General features: G+C 35.7%; 3 protein-coding genes across 5 annotated transcripts; 2 read left to right on the top strand and 1 right to left on the bottom strand.

Annotated features, from left to right (window-relative positions):
• Positions 1 to 214: 214 nt before the first annotated feature.
• Positions 215 to 5,302, bottom strand: LOC125196385. 3 transcript variants are annotated; one of them, XM_048094878.1, is made up of 5 exons: positions 4,971 to 5,296; positions 2,300 to 2,371; positions 1,126 to 1,343; positions 572 to 748; positions 215 to 476 (listed from the first exon to the last, which is right to left on the bottom strand). In XM_048094878.1, exons 3-5 carry the CDS (start codon positions 1,234 to 1,236, stop codon positions 390 to 392), a joined length of 375 nt encoding a protein of 124 aa, XP_047950835.1. In that variant the 5' UTR covers positions 1,237 to 1,343; positions 2,300 to 2,371; positions 4,971 to 5,296; the 3' UTR covers positions 215 to 389. The 3 variants fall into 3 exon arrangements, with proteins under 3 accessions (XP_047950835.1, XP_047950836.1, XP_047950834.1); XM_048094879.1 differs by lacking the exon at positions 2,300 to 2,371 and having other exon boundaries at positions 572 to 682; positions 4,971 to 5,302; XM_048094877.1 differs by lacking the exon at positions 2,300 to 2,371 and having other exon boundaries at positions 4,971 to 5,295.
• A 973-nt stretch (positions 5,303 to 6,275) lies between these two features.
• Positions 6,276 to 10,286, top strand: LOC125193442 (LRR receptor-like serine/threonine-protein kinase EFR). Its single transcript, XM_048091230.1, has 4 exons — positions 6,276 to 7,274; positions 7,345 to 7,563; positions 7,635 to 9,629; positions 9,706 to 10,286. Exons 1-4 carry the CDS (start codon positions 6,359 to 6,361, stop codon positions 10,101 to 10,103), a joined length of 3,528 nt encoding a protein of 1,175 aa, XP_047947187.1. The 5' UTR covers positions 6,276 to 6,358; the 3' UTR covers positions 10,104 to 10,286.
• A 4,873-nt stretch (positions 10,287 to 15,159) lies between these two features.
• On the top strand, positions 15,160 to 23,974 carry LOC125196138 (TBC1 domain family member 15-like). Its single transcript, XM_048094523.1, has 15 exons — positions 15,160 to 15,337; positions 15,516 to 15,689; positions 16,174 to 16,222; positions 16,319 to 16,426; positions 17,381 to 17,465; positions 18,492 to 18,546; positions 18,692 to 19,054; positions 20,140 to 20,199; positions 20,749 to 20,847; positions 20,977 to 21,087; positions 22,124 to 22,195; positions 22,295 to 22,411; positions 22,523 to 22,672; positions 23,276 to 23,376; positions 23,451 to 23,974. The coding sequence occupies exons 1-15, from the start codon at positions 15,275 to 15,277 to the stop codon at positions 23,779 to 23,781; spliced, it is 1,938 nt and encodes a 645-aa protein (XP_047950480.1). The 5' UTR covers positions 15,160 to 15,274; the 3' UTR covers positions 23,782 to 23,974.

The following is a 23,974-nucleotide window of genomic DNA, read 5'->3' as shown; positions in this document are numbered from 1 at the left end:
TCAAAATGATTATTGTTATAGTAAAATTTGATGTGAATATTGACTAGACATTATAAATGATTAAAGATGGTACGTGATATGTTTGTTGAAAATTCTAAAGGTCGTGAAAGATGGTAACAGTTTTTATTTATATGTATGATATATCGAGTGTGTGTGTGTGTAAAATGTCACTTCATTGATCATATTGTACATGGATCTGGCATTTATGCACAAATGAACACAGAACTACTAAGATTTCCAACTGCGAAAGAATTTCAGATCACACATTGAGTTAAAATTCATACGCATATCACACATACTTATCCAAGGTGATTCTAACCCTTTAGCGAAGTTCAATAAATACATTCGAACCCTATGATCGAGCCAGATGAGTCTAACCGTTTTATTAGCTAAAACACATCTGGTTTAAAACGCCCAGGGATTGAGTTATTTTGCTCAGCCTGCCTCAGGTGCATCGTCAAAACATAGTTGTTAGCCTGATCAGATTAAAAAAAACGCAAGATCACGCGTAAGTTTAGTAATCTACAGATTCCAAACGAAAACGTACGCAGTGTTAGGTTGTGAATCTGACCTCAAGAGTTCTAACTTGCTCCTGGTATTGAACTACCAGTTGCTTCAGCCTCAGCATCTCCTGGCCCATTTCCTCAAACTCCTCCTGTCGCTCGTGCTGAACAGAAACTGCCTGCTTCAAAATAGTTTTCTCATCAAGGAGCTTTTCCAGCTGCTGCTGCTTTTGCAGTAGGTTCTCCTACAAATGACAAGCATATGGCTTTTTATGTACTCCTTCCGTCCACCATTATAATGCCACATTTGACCGGGCACGGGTTTTAAGAAATGTAATAGAAAGTGAGTGAGAAAAGGTTAGTGGAAGGTGGGTTCTACTTATATATATATATATTAGTTTTATAATGAAATGTGAATGGGATAACGTTACTGGAATATGGGGTTCATTACCAAAAATGGTAACAAAAGGTGAATGGGACTTGTGTTGGTTGACAGACGAAAATGGCAAAATGGGACACTTATTGGTGGACGGAGGGAGTAAATATTATGGGGGTGTTGCTAGTAACCAGACGACACTGATCATCAAATTCAGAGGGGATTGGCATTGAAAAATCGAGGTACCTTCTGAAGGCTCTGAACACCTATAATTACATTCTCACAAATGGACTTCTGTAGTGACTCGAGGGCTTGCGCCACACGTTCCCTAGCCTGCTCTATATGTGACGCATTCATCACTTGTCCCACCAAGAGCTCCACCCACTCTGCACCGTTGACAGGCAAACTGCTTCCACGAGATGATTCCCCTCTTGCAGCAGCACTCTGGCTATTTGCAACTACACCTGTATCATGAAAAAGCGATTTAACATGTTAACCAAAACCCAACAGCAATCAAAATCATAGCTTTAACAAGAACTGCACACAAGGTCCTCAATCATATCGAAGAAGCTACTCTATTCAAAAGTAAACTGATAGTACTATATTTTTGGGCAAAGTACAGGAGGATTAGGATTGCAACAATATATGCTAGTGTAGCAAGGAAAAATCTCATTCTACTGCAGTATTGTATACCTTGTTTCACATGTATCCTTGACCAACGAATACTGACAACATTTCTTCACTATGCGATCAAGATTTAGCATATATAAAGTAAAAAATGTAACAGGCTTGGGAAATGTAATGGTTCCTCTTTGATTTTTAAGGAGGTAAAGTCATAGAACCAAAGTTAAAGTCATAGAACCAAAGTTGCTAGAAATAGGGATACTTAATATTGTCATCCACTCATGCACATTTTGCTTGTAACGTTTTGCATCCAAGAGCCCAAAATCAAAATCAGGCATGTATAACACACATTTCCTCTATTTCCTTATGAGATTATATGTTTAAGTTGTTCTCAGCATTTACAGTTCGGATCTACACATTTAATGGACAGAATATAGCTATTAATATAACTAAGACTCCAGGGGTGAGTAGTCCACAGGAGAATTGCACTTATGGAAGTTTTTCTAATTAACACATCAACAATCACACTTCTAGTTTTGTATTTATTGCTCATTATGTCACATACTACTGAGAGAGCACGAGGCATTGGAAAAATGGGTAGACCATATATGTTTCAGGCTTTATATTTACCAGTATTTCATGCTCATTGAACAAACCCAAGAATGAATTTGTAACATACATCAATTGAAGAAGAGAAAAATAGATTTACAAAGAAAAACCAAAGAAAGACGCCTTGAGCAGAAAATTGAATATTAGCTTCGTGGACAATATCAGATACAACTTCTGCAACACTCAACTTAAGCTCATTTAGTCTTTTAATTGCTGAATCCATTTCATCACCAGATTCTTTAAATGCTTTCCCAAGAAACTACAAATCAAAGAATTTATTATCAATATATTAGCCCCGGACCTCAGAGGAAGAGAAAGAGTGTGTGCGTACACGAAGTTTATCTTCATGATACATGATAAATGCATGAGCAGAAAACGAGAATGGACATTTCAGTTTACAGAAAAGTAGAACTAATCTGCACCAGATTCGGATTTTCATACGTGAACATCGGTACATCTAATCAAGTAAATGCTTGAAGCTTGATTGATGCCAAATACAGAATTCATGCATTTTTAAGGCATAAAATAGGCCACTGAAAATGCAGATCATGACAAGTCATCATCGCACTTATGGTTCCAGATTTGATAATTATAATAATAAAAATAATAATAGCAGCTCATGAGATCATTGGCGTCGAGCTTGGAATGACAAAATCAATTAATACCAGAAAAGAGTACTATAAATCATGAAATGTAAACTTCCAAAAAATTTGGGTTTTTACATTAACCCGTATCCTTAGAAGTTAGAACAATAACATTATTCAACTAACTCATAAACAAAATAGTTTTAAAAAAAATCAGAAACAATATGTTCTGGAACATTACATGTTTGGGTACAGAACTTTTCTAGTTAAGTGACAGACCATATGATAATGTTTCATCTTTATAATTAACCTAAGCTTAACAAACTATCACCCTAAAGAATAATCAAAAAGTACTTTTGAGAAGAATGCCCAACAGTGTGCATGTTTCATTTTCCTTCTAGAAGTTACCAATTGAAGATAGAGGCATGGGGTTGAAGTATTGAGCCCTTGAGAGCACTTTTGCTCCCCCAAAAATGTTACTTATGTAGCTCACACGTGGTAATAATATCAAAATATACCATCTTGCAATTTATATTATCAGCAAGAAATGCACTTTTCAATTAAGCTGGTCAAATCATTTAACTATAGGAATAATCAGAGTTCAAACAGAAGACACAAGTGAACAGTAGTGATGCATGTTACGAATGCTTCACACTTCAGAGTTTTGACATAATTGATAAAAATAAACTAAGAACATGTTGAAAAAATTACAGATGCTGATGTCATAAGTAGGCCCAAGAACAATAAAAATAAAATAGAATGCCACTTTAATGTACATGCAAAAAAAGGAAAAAGCACATTGTTATAAAAGATATGGTCAATTTATACAGCAAAGTAACTCTTCTATGGAAACTTACTAACTTAGTAATCAAAGTTAATTAAACACTTTACAGAAAATTCTTACAGAATTGACTTGTGTGTAACTTTTTCAGAATTGATACTTCTATGGAAAGCTATGGTCATCTTACTGACATCATATTCATTTTTTCATAATAATTTTACAGAATATAGAGACCTCAAACAGAAATTCCTTCAGTTATAGCAACACTTAAAATGAAACATGCGACTTAACTTCTCATTTATAAGAATGGCTCAATCAACTACCAAAACGATTTATGATGCAGATTCAGAAATTTCTTCAGCATTTACTCTAAGCAGCAGTCCCTCAAAAGTGCTTGAAAAAAAAAATTAATTTGCCATCATAACTTCCAAACACATATGTAGCTATCAACTGCTGCTCATATGGTGACCAAAAATAACCCTTGGTATCCTCTTATAAATAAAAAACTAAGTCTACAATAACACACCTCTCTGTTTTTCTAACAATATTTCTCTCTTGAGTTTTGTCCCTATGAATTGGAGGCTAACTTGCTCATGAGATCCATATATATCACTTTGTAAATCCTTGATCAGAAAATGAGTTGATGCCCCTTTTTCTAGGACTAAAGACTTATCAATATTCTATATCACATGTTTCTGGAAGCAACTGCTTGTGGATTCGATTGAATTTTTTAGACTCCTACAGGTTGAATAAGTAAAAATGCATGTATGATGATTGACGAAGTTCTTTTCGCAAGCAAGGGACAATTTTCAACATTTGAAGTATAGTGAAGTTGTTCGAGGTATTAAGACACTGTCGTAAAGGCCATAGCTGCATAATTTGGAGTTAGTTTTCTACTTCTTACTATTAAACATCTTAATCTCTTTAAGAAAACATAAAAAATATTTAATACACAAATGTAACATATGACCAAAAATGCTCTATCAATGCTGTCTACACAAGTTTGAAACAATATCAAAAGATATACATTATTCACATGTTATTGACATTTTCAACTTTACGTATATTTTACTAAAGTTCTTGTGATCTTTGATCAGTATGTCGGACTAACTGATCTTTGATCTTTGATCAGATATTATACCGAAATTTTGAAGCAAACTACAATTTCAGGTTCACATAGAAGGAAAGGAAAAAACATATCCAGGAATTTCGTCGATATATTTTCATTCATTTTCCGGATAGTCAAAATTGATAGTGCTGGCTAGAAATTGCCACCAAAATTTCAGTAAAATATCCGTAAAATTGGCAGGAAACTACAATTCTAGCTATCAACACCAAAAATCATCAATACGAATTGCAAGAACTCGACTAGTATGAGCTCAAAAGCCAAAACTCATCGCCGCAGCATCAAAATGCCCCCGAATTTAACATGATATAAGAAGCATTTCAGCATTGCAGAATTTTTTTTTAAAAAAAAAGGAAAAAACCAATACCTGTCTATCCATATCGGGAAAAAGAGCGACAAGATGATCGAGCTGCGCGGACGAATTGGAGAAGCAGCAAACCCGAGCGGCGGAGAAAGCTCGGCGTGGATACGAAGAAAATAGCGGATTCTCTTGGAAACTGGCGGCGATTCCTCGAAGAAGTTTGATCGCTTTCCGCGTACAACAGCTGACATGTTGCGCCCCCAACCAAGAAGAAATCCTTCTCTCTACCGTGTATCCGATCCAATACAGAGCACGAAGTTTTACAATTCTAGGGTTCTAAGATCAAAGAGATGGAGCTACTCAATCAAATCATAAAAATTGCAGTTTATAGTTATAAAATCAATTTGTGAACTGTGAAGAGAAGCAGTTACGGTCCCTTTGAATTTGACCGAGACGGCCACGTCTTCTGCCACGTCAGCATGAAATACACGTGGCTAAAACTTTATACGCAAAATGTTTTCGTTTGATGAAATTGAGGAACTAAGCATTACTTGCTGAATAGTGAACACCAATCGAAGGCTTTTTGTCTTTTCGGTAGGCCATAAGCCCATAATTATTATCGATTAGTATTGATTTGATTTGAACGTGAGACTTACCTAGAAGTAGGTCGAATATTTAATGTCTTGCAAAAATAGGTGGAAATCCCAACTCGGGTATCGTCAACCATACTGCAAATCGCATCTTTGAAGTAGAATTGAGCTCCAACCACTCTTTATCACTCCTATTAACCACATTAATCAATAACTCTTAAAATCACGTATCGACTACAAAATGTTTCATTTTAGCCGAGACAGAGGAAATACTACTCTATTATATTTATATTTAATAGAGTATTTTAATATTTCGTTTTGCAGTTTCTCATAATATCATAATTTATGTGCATCTATAACAAAAAAAGTACTATAATATTTACTTCGAGTTCACAACTAAAAAATCTAGCCACGTTACTGCGATCCAATAGTACCACTACAAAAAGCTCGTTGTAACACTATAAGGGCATCGCGCCACACCATCTACACTTATCGTTAAAATTTTAGCACCGGCTTATTTAATTTCATGCTTGTGTTTCTAATATGATTGTAATTATTTAATTGAATGATGTGTTACACACTTACACTTGCTCAAAATTCAAAGATAAATGAGAATTTAAATCACGAACATAATAGCAAATGACACAATTTTTTTCAAAGACGGGGGACTTTTTCTATATATAGGCCCACTTGCCTTGACAGAATTTTCTTTTGCTCCTGTTTCTCATTTGAATTTTCTTCATATTTGATTGGTTTTCAATTGAAAATACTCAGACTTATCCAACTCTTCATTGACAAAAACATACACATGCACAGAAGCATCACCACAGCATCATAAGATCTACTACTCTATATACGATATATATGAGTGTTGTTGCAACTTCAAGCATTATTCTTGCCTATGCATCACCACAGCATAACACCTTCCAGTTTGTGGCCATGGAGAAAAAGATATACAAGGTGATTCTTGCATATGCATTCCTCACCGTAACCTTTCAACTTCCCTGTTTAGCCAAAACGAACCTCACCACAGATCAAACTGCGCTTCTCTCACTGAAGCAACACATCACCTCCGACCCTTCTCGTATGCTTGCAACAAACTGGACCAACTCGAGCTCCGTATGCAGCTGGATCGGCATCACTTGCAGCTCTCCCCACCGCAGAGTATCCGGGTTGAATCTCTCCGACATGAGCCTCTCCGGCACCATCCCCCCACAGCTTGGCCAGCTATCCTTCCTCGTCTCCCTCGACCTCCGGCTTAACAACTTCACCGGAGAAATCCCTCCTCTCCTCGGCGATCTACCAAAGTTACAATCCTTGGATCTACGCAACAACAGCCTCGTAGGCCCCATCCCGAAATCCCTGTCAAACCTCACAACCCTTCAGTTTCTCGACTTAACTTCCAACTCTCTGACTGGAGAGATTCCAAAAGAGTTGGGGAAGCTTCAAAGTTTACGAACACTGGGGATCGACGTGAATTATCTCTCCGGTGCTTTACCATCAGAGATATTCAACATGTCCAATCTGGTCTCTATAAGTTTGGCCTTCAATGAGCTGAGTGGAAGTCTTCCAACAGACATGTGCAGTAGTCTCCCGTTTCTTTCTCGGATTTATCTTCCTGCGAATCAGCTCAGTGGCGCGATTCCAACAAATCTATCCCAATGTTCACAGCTCCGGATATTAACACTCACCTTGAACTCTTTTAGTGGGCACATACCTGCACAAATAGGCTACTTAACATCTCTTGAGAGCTTATCTCTTGGTGGTAACAATTTAAACGGTATGGACTTGAAATTCGCGCAGTGCATATATGGTTATACCTTCACTCAGTTATAGTAAATGTTTGACAGGTACACTACCACATCAGATTGGCAATCTTCAGAAACTGGTTGTTTTTGCTACCGAACGCAACCAGATTGAGGGCTCATTTCCTTTAAATATGTTCTTGAATATGTCTTCTTTGCAAGGCATAAGGATATGGAGCAACAAATTCACGGGGACTCTTTCAAGGGATGTCGGGAATCTTACAACGGTGACCTGGTTCGACCTCTCAGATAACCAGATGACAGGTAGTATGATATGACAAGATAAGATAGTTATAATTATGTTTGAGGATCTTTTCTTCAAATCTTTTTTGCAGGGCTTATTCCAACTGAATTAGGCCTACTTTACCAACTGCAGCGACTGCGGTTAGGTGTGAACAGCTTCAGTGGTCGGCTTCCACATGAGCTCTTCAACATTTCAGCTCTGCAAAATCTTTCACTCGCAGTCAATTATCTGTTTGGACTTCTTCCAGCTTACTTATGCCGCGCCTCTCCCAATCTTGAACGAATTTATCTTGGCAGAAACTCCATCACTGGATCAATACCAAGCTCTATCTCTAACTGCTCTCATCTCAGGATTCTCACAATTGCTGAAAACAAACTGAGTGGTAATATACCTACTGATCTCGGCAATCTCAGACATCTCGAACGCCTTGATCTGTACAGCAACAATCTTACAAACACACCCTCCTTAGGCTTCATTGAATCCTTGTCAAATTGCAGGTCTTTAACTCACTTGGTTGTTGGCATTAATCCCCTATATGGCGCCATCCCACCTTCTGTCGGAAATCTATCTTCCTCACTCCAAGTTTTCTCTGTCGGCCGCTGCAAATTAAATGGCACCATTCCTGTTCAAATAGGCTATTTAAGAAGCTTGACCACCTTGGATTTACAGGACAATCAGTTATCTGGTAATATTAATCCACTCTCTTTCAAATACTTGCATAACCTTCAAGGGCTATATCTTGGTGTTAACATGTTGCAAGGCCCCATTCCAGAGGCTATATGTGATTCTTACAACCTTAATCATATATACCTTAGCGGAAATCAATTCTCAGGTCCAATTCCTGAGTGTTTGGGAAATCTATCTTCTTTAAGGCATATTTATCTAAGCTCTAACATGTTGAATTCAAGCATACCTTTAAGCTTATTTAGCCTAAAAGATTTGCTGAATCTTGACTTATCCTCAAATTCATTGATTGGTTTTTTACCTCAAGAGATAAGTAACTTAGAAGCCGCAATCTATATCGATCTATCGATGAATAGGTTGTCGGGGTCTATTCCTAGCACTATTGGAAAATTGCAGAGTTTGGGGAATTTGTCTTTGGCAAATAATAGACTGGAAGGTTCTATTCCAGTTTCCATGGGAAGCATGCTAAGTTTGATGAGTCTTGACTTGTCCCACAACAACCTATCTGGTTCGATTCCGAAGTCATTGGAAGCACTTCAGTACCTCAACTACTTCAATGTCTCTTTCAATACTTTGAGTGGAGAAATTCCTAGTGGTGGTCCTTTCAAAAACTTCACTATGGATTCTTTTGTAGGAAATGAGGCATTGTGTGGGATTCCAAAGTTCCATGTCTCGGCTTGCCTAGCAGTTTCTAATCACAGATCAAGGTGGAACAAGGTGAAACGCGCTTTATTCGTTGCTCTTGGAGTTGTGGCTTTCATTTCAATTGCTTCTCTAGCTTTGATCTTCGTCGTATGCAAAAGGAAGGATAGTACAGGTAGAGAAGTCGATGAGGTTATATCCTTTGTGCCGGAAAGAATATCTTATCATGAACTTGTGCAAGCAACCGAACAATTCAATGAGAGAAATCTGCTTGGAACGGGGAGTTCTTGCTCTGTTTACAAAGGAATTCTTAACAATGGGAAGGTTGTGGCTGCTAAGGTGTTTAATCTTCAAGTAGAAGGTATTTCAAGGATGTTTGAAGTCGAATGTGAGATACTTCGTAGCATTCGACACAGGTGTCTGACCAGCGTCATAAGTTGTTGTTCTAGTGAACAGTTTAAGGCATTAGTACTTGAATATATGCCCAACGGGAGCCTTGAAAAATGGTTATATTCTGATGACTATTGCTTAAATATGATCGAGAGACTCGATATAATGATTGATGTTGCGTCTGCTTTGGAGTATCTTCACTATGATTATTCGACACCTATTGTTCACAGCGATTTGAAGCCTAGTAATGTATTATTAGATGAAGACATGGTTGGCCATGTAAGCGATTTTGGGATAGCAAAGTTGCTAGGAAATGGAGATAGCACGGTGTTAACCAACACCCTAGCAACAATAGGTTACATTGCTCCAGGTGAGTGTATAATGACTATATATTGGATTCAAAGTACATATATTTGCTTGATGTGTAATGATTTTTGTTGTTTCAGAGTACGGTTTAGAAGGACTGGTTTCGACAAGGTGTGATGTGTATAGCTACGGTGTGACGTTGATGGAGACTTTTACTAGAAAAAGGCCAAGTGATGATATGTTTGGAGGAGATTTGAGCTTAAAGAGATGGGTAGAAGTGTCACTTGGAGAGACTCCTGATGAAGTGATAGATGTTAAGTTAGTGATGAACTTTGAGGAAGGACATGTTCACAACATTGTGCAATGTGTAACATCCATACTTGAATTGGCTTTGAAATGCTGTGCCGAATCTCCGGGGGACAGAATCAACATGAAAGAAGCACATCCGGAGTTGCATAAAATCAAACGTCGATTTTTGCAGGGTGAACAAAGTAAGGTTGATTCGGTGAAACAAATGCCGGGATGGCCCGACAATTGATAGATGATGACATATATCTGAGCTGCATTGTTGTGTAATTTCATTGACACCTTATGTTTTCTGTGTTTTTTCATGAATCATAATTATATGTGTTTATGTTGGGTTGTAGAGAATTTAGAGCTCCCAGTGTAAGTTTTGTGAAACTGTTTGATGGTTTATTAAGAAATTTGAGATCCATATATAGATTCATGCTTCTTGAGAAATTTTGTAAAGAGACACATTGGGATTTTATTCCATTTGGGAGAGAGGCATCAAAATCTTATAAGATTATAACTTTGTGGATAGATCAAGAGTTTTGACAATTAGAAAGTAAGTTATTAACGGCATATTAAAAGAATCTAATGAAACAAAAATTTATTTAGTACAAGGAACTCTAAATTAAATAATGAAATTGAACATACATTTTGCATGCGATTAATTCGTCACATTATTCATGACACATAAAATTTTAGTCCATCCCATATAACATGACATATCAACTCTCCTAAATACTCGTACTTAAAAGAAATGTTTACCACAAATAATGAGACGGAAGTAGTATATCGCAGAAGACGATTTTCATCAAAATGCATCATGAGAGCTCCTGCACAACATCAAGAAAAAAGAGAGGTAACAAATTTGAGAAGAATTGAATACATCCATAACTTTTTGATCACGAAAGTGATATTGGCGCGGCTCAATCAGAGATCGAACTTCACTCGTTCCATATTGAGTAAATCCGTCTTCGGATTGAACCTCACCAATATCGCTTTCTTCAACACTATGAAACAAGTATTTGGAGATTCTGATGGATATATCTATTCAATATATAAAAAGAGCAAGATATTATATATGGAATAAAAGATGATGGAGATGGTCTAACAATGAAGAGAAAAAAGACAGCAACATGATAGCTTAAGACATCTTGAAAAAAGACATGAAATGATGGGTGTGTTGGTTGAGGAAGTTATATTTGTTGGTGGTTGGGCTTGGAGGTGGGATCATTACAATAACAACTCAATTTCACTAGTGATGAAGATACTATTTTTATATGTAGCTATACGCGGAAATTGTGGCATCAAACGAAGATTAAGAATGAAAAAGAGAGATTTCAAGTGATCCCTTTTCACTTTTTTTGTACAAGAAGTAAAGAAAAGAAAAGACAAGAGTGGGATTTTTCATGGGTTTTCGAATATGCAATGCTTAAAAAGGCATAAATAAAAAGAAAATAAGTGAGAGAGAGATGGAATCATGGAAGTGTGTATATATATGTGTGTGTTGATTGAGACAGAGAGAGGTCATGAAGAAGGGAAGAATGGGAAGAAGGAGAGGAAAATGATATCCAACTTTCACTTTCTAAAATAATTACATTTCATCTTTTGCGCATGCACACTACCTGAAATATTCTCTAGTAAAACACATAAACAAACCCCCTTTTGTCTTACATATTTTAATTGCAATTTTTTAATAAAAAGAAAAGGTTTTGATTACAATAAATAGTGAGTAGGAATTCAACACACCACTTGGTTCTTGCCAAAAAAAATCCAAGTAACAACAAAAAGTTAAAAACACTCTCTACAAGCTCAATACAGACACGTAACGCGGCACTCCAATAAAGCCAAAAGCACTAAAGTAAGAAACAAAACAAAACTACAATAAAAATCAAGATAAATAACATATAATAAACACGCCAGCAACCAATCCAAGGATAGAATTTGCCCATCCTATGTGTGCACAAAAAAGAGGAACATACCAATATGGCCGCGTTCAAATCTAGGTCTTAATCACTAATCCAACTTTCGATATCACTCAAATCATCTGTCATCGGCTTCTTCGTTGAGATGGAATATTTTTTACACCAATTTCATATCCATGAACGAAGACGCGAGATAAGTGTTTTCTTCTCCGGATCTAATTAGGCTCGCATGCATTCTTAGATCATTTTAATTCCAATTGTATAATAGTTAAACTATTTAGGAGAATGGAATTTTTGTCTTAGCCTAATTATTTGCTAATATATCGACTAGGGGACCAAACTATATTCATATAATTAATACTCGCTGTTTGATTATGCACAAAACTGTAGTCACACTCGAATTTTGCACTAATTGAACAATTTTTTAAAAGAAATGAGAAGCAAACATGCATGTAAGTGCCAGAAAAGAAAGAAAAAAAAAGTAGTATACAGTTCCATGTATTGGAAACATGAGTGCAGAATGTCAGCAAAGAAGTTTCCAAAGCTTTTTATTGAGAGTGTGTGTGTGTGTGTTTGATTTGGCAAAGGCAAGCGGGAGACACCGGTGCCAAAGGAGGGGTTGCGTTGGGCATGCATTAGGGGACAATCATCTTGGGTTGCTACCCACTCTTTTTTGAATTCCTTTTTTTACTTCATTGACTCTTCACTAAAAAAGTCTTTCCATGACTCCATTGAATGTAAGATGATGATTGATTAGCTAGATCATGTTTGTAGTAATAAATTAAGTGTGAACATATGAATCCTTTGTTTAAAACGATGAAAAAAATGAATGATTTAAACAAAATTGATATGGGATTAATTTAACTAATATATATAAAAATTAGAGGCAAAGAGCTTAGAATATGGAAAGTGACATTCATGATTTTGGGCGACCAGTTCGCGTGACCAGATTCTCACACGCCTTAGCACACCATCTCATTCCTTCCTACCTTAATACTACTATATTACTATTTATTTTCTTCTAAGTTACTTCCTTCATCCCTGATTAAGAGTCACACTTTGACCGGACACGAGTTTTAAGAAATGTAAAAAAAGGTGGGTTGAAAAAGTTAGTGGGATGTGTGACCCATTTTTTTATATTGGTTTTATAATAAAATGCGAGTGAATTGAGTTAGTGGAATGTGGAACCTACTTACTATTTATGGTAAAAATAAAATGTGACTCTTAATTGGGGACGGATCGAAATGAAAAAGTGTAACTCTTAATCAAGTACAGAGGGAGTATTACTTTTTGACAATTTTCTTTTGATTTTATTTTTCACTTAACATTTTTTTTCTCTCTCTTATTTAGTTTCTTACTGCCATATTTCTCATTTAACATATATTGTACAATTAATTATTCTGTATAGCTTGGTTCTGATTCTTTTCACTGGCAAAAGTGAAGACAAAGTTGATACTTCTCCTTTTATGTGCACTCATTCTGATTGCAAACTAAAGGGAATTTCAAGCACACGTTTTGTTCATAGATTGCTCCCATCAATGCAAGCATGTGTCCCCTCAAAAGAAGAAAGAAATTGATATACAATTTGTCAGTGTTTGCTTAATGCTAGAATAGTTAATGTCCAATGCCAAAAGTCTCGAGTTTAGTCCAATGCTACTATTCAAAATCTATTTATATGAGACATTTTTAATAGATACCGTTCTACTTTATCAATAGTAAACATATTTTTAATAAAGAATGTAACAAAAATATCCCTATGTCAATATATTTGGGCACTCAAAGTCGATGTGTCATGACATAGGATACACTAAAAATATTAGCTACTCTCAACATACAAAAAATATGATGAATCACATTGATTTACGAAGATTAATTAGGCCCAACAGACTCAATCACAAAGTTCGAAATTTGGGCTGAACGTTAGTCCGGCCCAACAAGCCAACAAAATTTAGTAGTTCTCCATTAGTATTTAAGAGCTACTCCTTATTAATGTTTTTGAGAGGTAGAGGCATTGTATAATAAACTAAATTCTTGTAGCTTAGCGTTTTAGGGATTTTAAAAAATGTTTTTTTTATTACAAGTAAAAATAAGTGAGCATTGGTTCATAACCATGTTTTTTCATATTCACAATCCCATGTTCACTCCCTTAAAAACCAAGATTAATTAACACAATTATTTTTTGTTAGATCATTTTGCCCTTATGCATCCTCCTACTACTTAAATCTTAGAAAACAAAGAGACAGAAATCATTAGTAGTGCTCAATCTAACCCTGTTCCGTGCTGTTATCCACCACTGTGGACACTTTATTAAGCAATCATAAGAGTAAGACAGTAGTTATAATAAACTTAAACAAGTTATGTTACTGTCACAGCCTATATAGATATATGCCCATGTAGACAGCATACCATATCAAACTCAGTACTCGAGTTATATGTTTACAGATATAACTTTAAATAGTTTGGGCTGTTTTCAATCTGGACTTTTAATTTGTTGGAATTTTATAGTACTATGTTTTTAAAATTAAATAAATTCTTTTTTGCTTAAGTAATTGAATTTAAGTAGTGGAGTAGTATATATTAATTAACACAATTATTATCTGTTACATCATTTTGTTAATGTCCTACTATTTAAACCTTTGAAAGCAAAGAGACACAGACCATTAATGCTGAATATAACTATGTCCCAACAAAATCAAGAAATAAGCATAATTTTAGTTGATTTGGTTAATTTTATAATTTTAAAATTAAATCGTAGAAATTTTTATAGTAATTTTAAAATTAAATCATAAGACCAATTACAATTTGCAAGTAGACTAATTTTTCTTAGATTAGATAGCGTTTATTTACTGAGATGACACTTATGTGATGCTAGACTTATGTGAGGCTAGGTGTTATTAAACCAATAGTCTTATTCTGATTTGTACAACATTGTGGTAAGTTGCAATCTGCAATTGCAAATCAAAAAATTCGAATTCTGTGTGACTACCAATTTTATCGAGGTTTGAATCTCCTGTTGTGCTGCTCTTCACATCAAGTTAAAACATTAAGTTTATTTATTATAAAATATTGTATTGTGAGGAACAGCAGCATGCTGTGGAAAGCAGCACAGCAGGGGATCCAAATCCTTTCACCGGACATCAGTCTTGTGAGATGATTACAAATTGTAATAAAATTACAATATAATTTGCAAAATTTGAAAATTATGTCATTAAAATTAATGATTTAAATGGGAGTAGTAATTTTTTTAATAATACTGATAAAATCTATTTTCTGAATCCAACCGACCCAGCTGAATGCGGGGCCCAATTTAGATGCTCCTTTCTCTCTCTAAGAATCCCATTTCCGTCTACTGATAAAATTATCATTATTTTGACAACATTTATTTTTTGATAGAATAGAAATAAGAATCCCATTTCCGTCTCCTTCGTCTCCAAGGAATCAGACGCGATCCTCTCATCTCTCGCTTGCTCTCAATCGCAAATATAGTGTTGCAACCATGCTCGAACCTGATGCACATGATTTGGCGGATGATGCCGATTATGCCGCCTCGATTCAACAGGTAATCTCGATGTTGTATTGATTTTGGCTTAATCGACTTTCGTATTTTTCTTAATCATCGTTAACTTCCCCGAGAAAGGAATAGCTGAATTGGATGATCAATTTATTTCATTAATAACCGTGTCAACACAATTGATTTATTGAATTCGATCACATTTGGTTGAATTGATTGCGTTTAGGGCCCTGCAAGCATAACTCGGAATGACAGCCTCGGGCGAAACTCACATAACGACCCGGAGGGTGCGGAGGTTGTATATACGAAGGATAATGTGGCAATACATCCTACTCAGGCCGCTTCCGAGAGAATTAGTGGCCGATTGAAGTTGATTAAGCAAGGAAATGCTCTTTCAATGGTATGCATTTTGCAATTAGACTGGGGTTATGATTTTTACTGTTTCTATGCGAGAGAGAAGTATGAATGTTTCTGTTATGAAATTAGATTGGGGTTATGAAATGCAGATTTCTTTAGTTATAAATTTTATGAATATCCATTGCTGATCATCATAAAATTAGCTTGGGGTTATGTAATACAGATTTCTTTTAGTTATAAGTTTTACGATGTACAGAAAATAAATGTGTTTATTACAGTTTAAATCAGTTAACATTGTTTTTCACTTTTGAGAAATTGGATAATGTAATGATCAGAGGATGAGGAGGCACAAGAATTTGTGATTTAAAAAGGGTTTTCTACACCGTTCATTTTCTTGACCACAAAGTCAATGTACTGATTTAAGCTACTTAGTCTGGAAAGTATGCGGATTGAATTGGCTTCACATTTTTATATATAAAGTAGTACATGTACATTGTGTTCTATGAATGGTTCATTTCTTGATGCAGACGTGGCTTCCTTACAAAGGGCAAAGTTCAAATGCGAGATCTGAGAAAGGTAGAGCCTTGGATATTGAAACTCTTCTATCTGATGCATAGTTTTTATCTTCCAATACATAAATATATTGCTTACTTTTCCACTGCATGGGTGCAGATAAGAATCTTTATACTATCAGGGCTGTGCCGTTTTCAGATATTCGATCAATACGTAGACACACTCCAACACTGGGTTGGCAGTACATTATTGTAGTTATGTCGTCAGGTAATCATAGTTATGAGATAGTAATCTCTAATATGTTCAATTTCATTATGTTTCTATAATATATTCTGTTTTGATTGGTAACGAGATAAGCCTTTTAGTTAAGTATAGAACTATAGATTCAACTGAAGAGGACAGTGTTTTAGTAATTAGTTTTATTTGAAGATGCAGCTTCATAGCATGTATGATATGGAGAATCAATCTACTGTTAGATGTATCTGTATTCTATTTCTAGTATTATGGAGGTTTGCAGGCTTCGGGTTATGGAAGGAGTTGAATGTTACTAGGACATAACTCAAGTAATAGCTGCCTAGAGGATTTAGATTCCCATTTCTAAACAATAAACACCTTAAAGTGAATTTGATATGCCCTGTAGTTGCAAGTATATTTTTGGCTTAGTAAGGGAACAGTAATTATGTAGTAGTAGTACATATTTTATAATGCCAACAATATACTCCCTCCATCCCTAAAAAATAGACAACATTTGAAACGACACGGGTTTTAATGCACAACGGGTAAGTAAAGTAAGAGAGAGATAGAAGGAAAAAATGATTGGAGTATTGTTAGTGTAGAATGGGACCCACCTCATTAGAGAGAAAAAAACTTTCCTTAAATAGAATTGGTCTATTTTTAAGGGACATCCCAAAATGGCAAATGTGGTCTATTTTTAAGGGATGGAGGGAGTATTATTCAATGAAAAACCTAAAACAGCTTAAAACCTTCCACAAGTGGTTAAAAAAATCTTAAAACTTTGAAATTCACATTTAAAACAGCTGTCATGTTTTTCCTGAACATTTTTATCCACCAATTACACTCTTGAACTATATAACTCTTAGGAATTCACATCTGTATGTTTAGCATTAAATGTTTACTTATGAGTTATGAAAGATGTCATCTTTACATCTTGTGGCCAGTGGTTAAGTCTTCTTTGTCATTAACACCCTGTATGCTTTTCAGGATTGGCTTTTCCTCCACTTTATTTCTATAATGGAGGGGTCCGAGAATTTCTTGCAACCATCAAGCAGCATGTTGTTCTTGTCAGGTATGGTTAACCGTTTACCTCCTGCCTAATGCTCTATCTTTTTTGCTTGTGTTACTTCTTTTGTGTAGCAAACTGAAGAGTTGTTTATATGTTTCGTATAGAACATTCAAAGTTGTTAACCATTAACTTTATCATGGCTAATTTTTAAGGATGCCGAGTTTTTGTCTCTTTTAACATCCATGAAATCTCAAAAAGGTTCTTGAGTTATGGATCTTATTTTAAGCCTTTATTGTATACTTTTGCTTTTCCTTGTTGCTCATTATTATCTCAAGAAAGAACCATGTTCCTTACCAAGAAAAATAGTGAAATAATAAAGCAACTTTAGTTGTTATTGAACAACTAACTGTCAAATTTAATACATACTGGTCTTTTATGTTTTTAACTTGGTCAAGAAGTAATCTAATTTATTGTTTTGCATTTTAGATGTGCCATACATGGGCTACCTCTGGGTAGCCGTTCTTGCTGCTCTAAGAATATTACACAAAGGAATGCTGGAATTTAGAACAAACTGTATATTATATTCAGCTTTAATCTCTATTTCGATAGACAACTAGACATTAAGAAAACTAATGTAAACATGTAGACAACTTTTTCAAGTATACTTCCATTTTTTTGGGTGACTAAGAGAAATCTGAAATCTCTACTCGAAGGTGCGCAATGGTAAGTCCCGCTCTTGTATTACAATTGGCTCCAAAAACAGCTGACTAAATTTCACTAGGAAATACCTGTGCAATGGGCTGAACATATAAGGCATTGGTGGGATTCAAAACTCAAACTTCCATTCACGGGTACCCCATCCACCACCAAACCACCCCTAGGGGGGCGTTAAGAAAAATATCCGACCATGTTTTTAATTTTAGTTGTTTCAGAAATGATGAAATATCTGACCTTGTTTTTAATTTAGTTGTTTAAGCATAGATAAAATATATACTCCATTTCTTAAGAAAAATTGACATTCTTACTACGTGATAGTAACATCCATTTAATGTGAGAACGGTTATGCTTACATGTTTTTCTTGTATACAGATCAGCAGATGACGCCAATGTGTTCCTTGTGAATGATTTTGAAAATCCTCTCCAGGTATGAACTAATATTTAATCTGCTGCAGATTAGAATGTTTTGACGCACCTGTTGAAGAACCCCCCCCCCCCCCTCTCTCTCATGGTAGCTGATTGCATGTGTAATTGCCCTGCTTTAAATGACTGTAAATTTTTATTTTGTACAGAGGACTCTGTCTTCATTGGAGCTTCCTAGAGCTCTTACTCCTATGTGTGAATCCCCCACCTCATCTGATCCAGATAAGGGTGAGTTAGATAAAAGCTCAAATATATTTCAGAATGGCAGGAAACAGAAGCATCATGATCCTGCACGCGACATTTCAATCCAAGTATTGGAGAAATTTTCACTTGTTACTCGATTTGCTCGTGAAACAACTTCCCAACTCTTCGGGGACAGCCAGTATGATAGCTATCCTTCTAATGACCGGTGGAAGGATGGTGCTGTGTCACCTGCATCTAAACGTATCACATCATCAGATGATTCTCCAAAAGTTCGTGATGAGGTTCCTGTGGCAGCAGATCCTGTAGAGGTAATAATCTATCACTTCACGTCTTCTTTATGTTTCTAAAAACTTGTCTTGAGTGGCCTCTTTGCTGTTTGCATGTTATCTCTTGACACTTAAATATGGGTTAGTCTCAACTTTTGCTTCTACTGGCTATCATGATTATAGACATTTTCTAGCTTTTCTAATCTCTCTTCAAGAATGATACCCACGTTTCGTTTAACATGTGACTTTAACGTGTCTTAATCTCCATAAAGTTTGATTTCAAAAGCTTCTTGCAACTTTGTGTTCGCATAATATGGTAATATTTTTTCTTAAACATTTAGAGCTCCATGCTCTGTACCTGTTACACCTAGATAGCTAGTTGTAGTGGAAGAAGGACCAACGTCATCACTTTTGAGAGGATCAATTAAGGAGCTTATGGTTTTTTCAATATCTCAACCCGTTTTTATATATTCAATGTCACCCACAGCTAAAATTAAGTGTTCTCCAGCTTAAGCAGTGGCGTGCAGCTTAGGTTGTGCACTGATAACACTGCTACATCTAAGAGGCTATATCTAGTTAAGCTCAAAAATCAACATCATACAGGAATATTAATTAGAACATCTATTCGTAACATTTTGCACAAGATCTTTTAGAGAAACAAAAGGAATAAACAAGCATGTTTCATTTCCTAATAATAAAAAAAATCATTGATGTGGCACAAGACAAGTTAGGTATTAGTTTTATGAGTGAAGAAATGGTCCACTTTTTTATTTTTATGTTAGTTACTGACCTAATGTAGATAATGGTGGTCCATGTTTTTTTTATATATGTGTTCAAGGGTAACATATAAAGGAAAAGTGTCCAGAAAAGGGAAGTTAAGAAGTGTATGCTATTTTTTGCGACAGAGAGATTATGTTATTAAGCTGAATGAGAAAATATGGAGGACATAAGGCCAGCCTTTAACATTTTCTAATTGTAGAAATGATAGTCTTGCCCTTCGAACATGAATCATAAAATGTTTGCATGTTTATGTTTTTTGATAGTGAAATAATAAAAAAGCATTCAGACATTTGTTCATTATCAAAGTACAATCAAGTTAATGTTGACAATTTTTCTTATTTTGGCAGATGGACAAATTATCACTGGTGTGGGGAAAGCCACGTCAGGCACCCCTGGGGCAAGAAGAGGTAAACCTGTTTGCCTGTCTGATGATATCAGAAATGATCTGCTTTTGTATAGAGTCAAACTTGGTCTCTTCCGTCCCCTCCAAATCCCTCTTAGTTGGCCATCTTATTGTCGGTTATGCATTTATGAAATGTTGAACATTAGTACATTACAATTACAATGAGCGTTGAAGATCATGGTACAAAAAAGTTACTTCTGTAGGAATGCTCCATTCAACCCCTAATCCTTATCACCTGTAAGTAATTTCCCCATTTGACTTTTATGTAGAAACATGGCGGACTTCAGTAAAGAATGGAATAATTATGTCATTTGGTGGCTAGCACAAGATTCTTTATTGTGGGGCTGTTACTTCTGTGAAATTAATTCAAACATTCATATACTTTTGGAGTTCGGGTTCGGTGTATGTTGTATGTGCTTTCGATTGATACCTTTCACTTTAGCAAGGGTGTGAACTTTATTGTTGTCAGGATCTACCATCTGAGTAATCTATGTTTCTTTAAGTGATTTAGCTCTGTCTGTTTTATATGTCATCTGTGTCAAAATTCTTGCAGTGGGCTACCTTCTTGGATGCAGAAGGGCGAGTGATGGATTCAAATTCTTTGAAAAAGAGAATCTTCTACGGAGGCATTGAACACGATTTGCGAAAAGAGGTTTACATAATGAAAGAAATTATTGTTCTGATGCTTGATTTTAGCTTGGCAGTTTGTTGAAGTTTGTAAATTAATTTGTTTTTCGGCTTCAGTTTTTCCCAATAATCTTACTAATAATTTTCTTTACAGGTTTGGAGATTTTTATTAGGATTCCACACCTATGAATCAACATTTGCTGAGAGAGAGTACCTCATAACAGTAAAGCAGTCGGAGTATGAAACAATAAAAAAACAGTGGCAGGTTTGTCCTCTATATCACAATTGAGTTCTGATATTTTTTATTAGATTTTATTTGTTTTTCTCCCCTTCATTGCTGTTGTTCTGCTATGCTACTGCTAACTTTGAAATTGGTTCGTTTGTATATCTTCTAACAAGTACTTTAAGTTTGAGGTTCAAAGGCGTACTACTTAATCTATAATATAGGAAGTGCAAAATAGGCGTATTAAATGTTCCCTTGAAATGCCCTGGTATTGATTTCTCCATTTGGTGAATGTCAGTATGTATTTCTTGATGCCTTTTTTATTTTCACCTTAATATCTACTAAATGCTATTGGAGGTGTTCTCAACTGTTAAAGAAGCTACTACTATTTAAAGACAAGAAATGTAAGTAAGCCCTTGGATATATGGATGAGATTCTGGAAGACTGGGTCTATGTCTTTTCCTAGTACATTCTACATTGTCTCTTTGTAGTTTTTAATGAAGAGGATTGGTCTATTGCATTTTCTGTGTGCCTATTGGCATAAAACCACAAAAATTATACTTTTATATACTTTTATTTCAAGGATGATACCCCTAATGGGGTCAGTTGAGGCTAGTGGATCTTAATCAGGGTTTGCATGGTACAACAATATCTTGTTGTTGAACTGTTACTTGATTGATCACTTATGTAGACTTCAGTTGCTCAAAGTGTTTTTCAAGGCATACTCCAAAATTTCGCTCTAATTATCCACCAGAAACATTGGCAAACTGAGATATATAATAACAATCTCAATATACCACTTTTATGGTGGTGCCTCTGAAGCGAACCTTTTATGGTAGACATATCTGTGACCATACTAAATAGAAGACTTAATATATAGATCTAGTTTGATAGAAAATGTTCCATGCGATATGATCCTAATATGGAAATAGGAGGCATATAATCTGATGTAACGATGGAGGTGTTTGCATGCTTTTCCAACTTAACATGGTACATATGGTTGTTTTATTCATGGAGAATACATATTTCTTGATCTAGTGCTCTTAAATCACAATTGTTGTGTCATTTTTTCGCTTAGAGCATCTCTCCAGAGCAGGCGAAGCGATTTACAAAATTTCGGGAGAGGAAAGGCCTTATTGACAAGGATGTGGTAGGGTTCCACTGTCAAATTTATAGTATTTAAAATAGGTTTTATCAAGATCCTAGATGATGTCTTCTTAGTGAAAGTGTACGTTTGCCCTCGTTTCAGGTGAGGACTGACAGGTCGCTGGAATTCTACGATGGGGATGACAATCCTAATGTGTTTCTCATGCGAGATATATTGTTGACGTACTCATTTTTCAACTTTGATCTTGGGTACTGTCAGGTAGTTTCCTTTTTGTGCTCATTACTTATGCAACTTTTGTTGAAATAATTTGACCATATGCGTATTTATAAATATTCTGCTTCTCTGGAATGTTTGGTTATTTGCCTTCAGGGTATGAGTGATCTTCTGTCGCCAATCTTGTATGTGATGAGAGACGAATCTGAGTCCTTTTGGTGCTTTGTTCACCTTATGGACCGTCTTGGACCTAATTTCAATCGTGATCAAAGTGGGATGCACTCTCAACTTTTTGCTTTATCAAAGGTTCTCTTCCTCTGTCTGCTTGCTTGCTTACTTATAATGTGTTTACTTCTATTTGTGCAAGAATCTTGTCTATTAAAAAAGTATAATTGTTTTCTGCTGAATATTTCATTTTCTCATTAAGTATTGAATTATAATTCAGTTTTGGAAATATCACATACATCATATTGTGGATCATCTAATTTGCCTCTTGAAATTCCGTTGAGAGTGATCTAGAACTTAATTTCATTATATGATATAAACTCAGTTGACGAATTTTACATTATATTAAGGTCAAAAATGGCATCCTTTGTGTGACGGTTGAAGTTATAGTTGCTTCTTAAACTGGTCTTAATGATATGAACACCACTGTCTGAAAGATTTAAATCTATCCGAACGGAGAATTAATCTCAAATCGCAGCAAACTATCGGAAGCTCTATTAAGGTTTTTTGGTCACTCAAAAACATTTTACCTTGTTGTGAGACACTGATAATCCAACAGTAAATAGTTGGCTTATTCTTCTGGCTCTTTGCACTTGGTTTGGCATGATTTCCTAGTCTATCTAATTTACGATTACTTTGCAGATATTGTTTACTCTTTAATCAATATCATTTCGTGTGATGCAGCTGGTCGAGGTGTTAGACAGCCCATTGCACAACTATTTCAAGCAGAATGATTGCCTGAACTATTTCTTTTGTTTCCGCTGGCTACTGATACAGTTCAAGAGGCAAGTGTAATCCACCCCTCGTCTCCTACGTCTATTTTGATGTGCGAATGAAGATCCCACGTGCTTTTTTGCAGGGAGTTTGAATACGATAAGACAATGCGCATATGGGAAGTACTGTGGACTCACCATCTGAGCGAGCACCTACACCTATATGTCTGCGTTGCCATTCTCAAGAGATATCGCAAGAAGATTATCGGGGAGCAGATGGACTTTGACACTCTCCTAAAATTCATCAATGAATTGAGCGGTAATATTGACCTCGATTCAACCCTACGAGATGCTGAAGCCCTGTGTATATGTGCCGGTGAGAACGGTGCAGCTTGTATCCCTCCTGGAACGCCACCTTCGCTGCCAATCGAAGATGATTCCTCAGCATATCCCCAGCTTGATGATGAAATCTTGTAGATGTTTGCTGAGGTAACTGCAATCCAAAATTTCTTCACTATTAATCTTTTTTAATATTGTAAATATGTTGCTGAATATTTGGCGCGATCACACTTGTTACTTGAATATAATTGTGTGTTCATACAGTCCTAGATTCGTCTTACTTTGTTAAATAATTAGAGATTAGTTCTTTTATATTTTTTGTTTTTACTCA

This window comes from Salvia hispanica, chromosome 6, assembly GCF_023119035.1.
Source record: "Salvia hispanica cultivar TCC Black 2014 chromosome 6, UniMelb_Shisp_WGS_1.0, whole genome shotgun sequence".
Taxonomy (NCBI): Eukaryota; Viridiplantae; Streptophyta; class Magnoliopsida; order Lamiales; family Lamiaceae; genus Salvia; species Salvia hispanica.
This window is presented reverse-complemented; position numbering and strand designations above follow the sequence as displayed.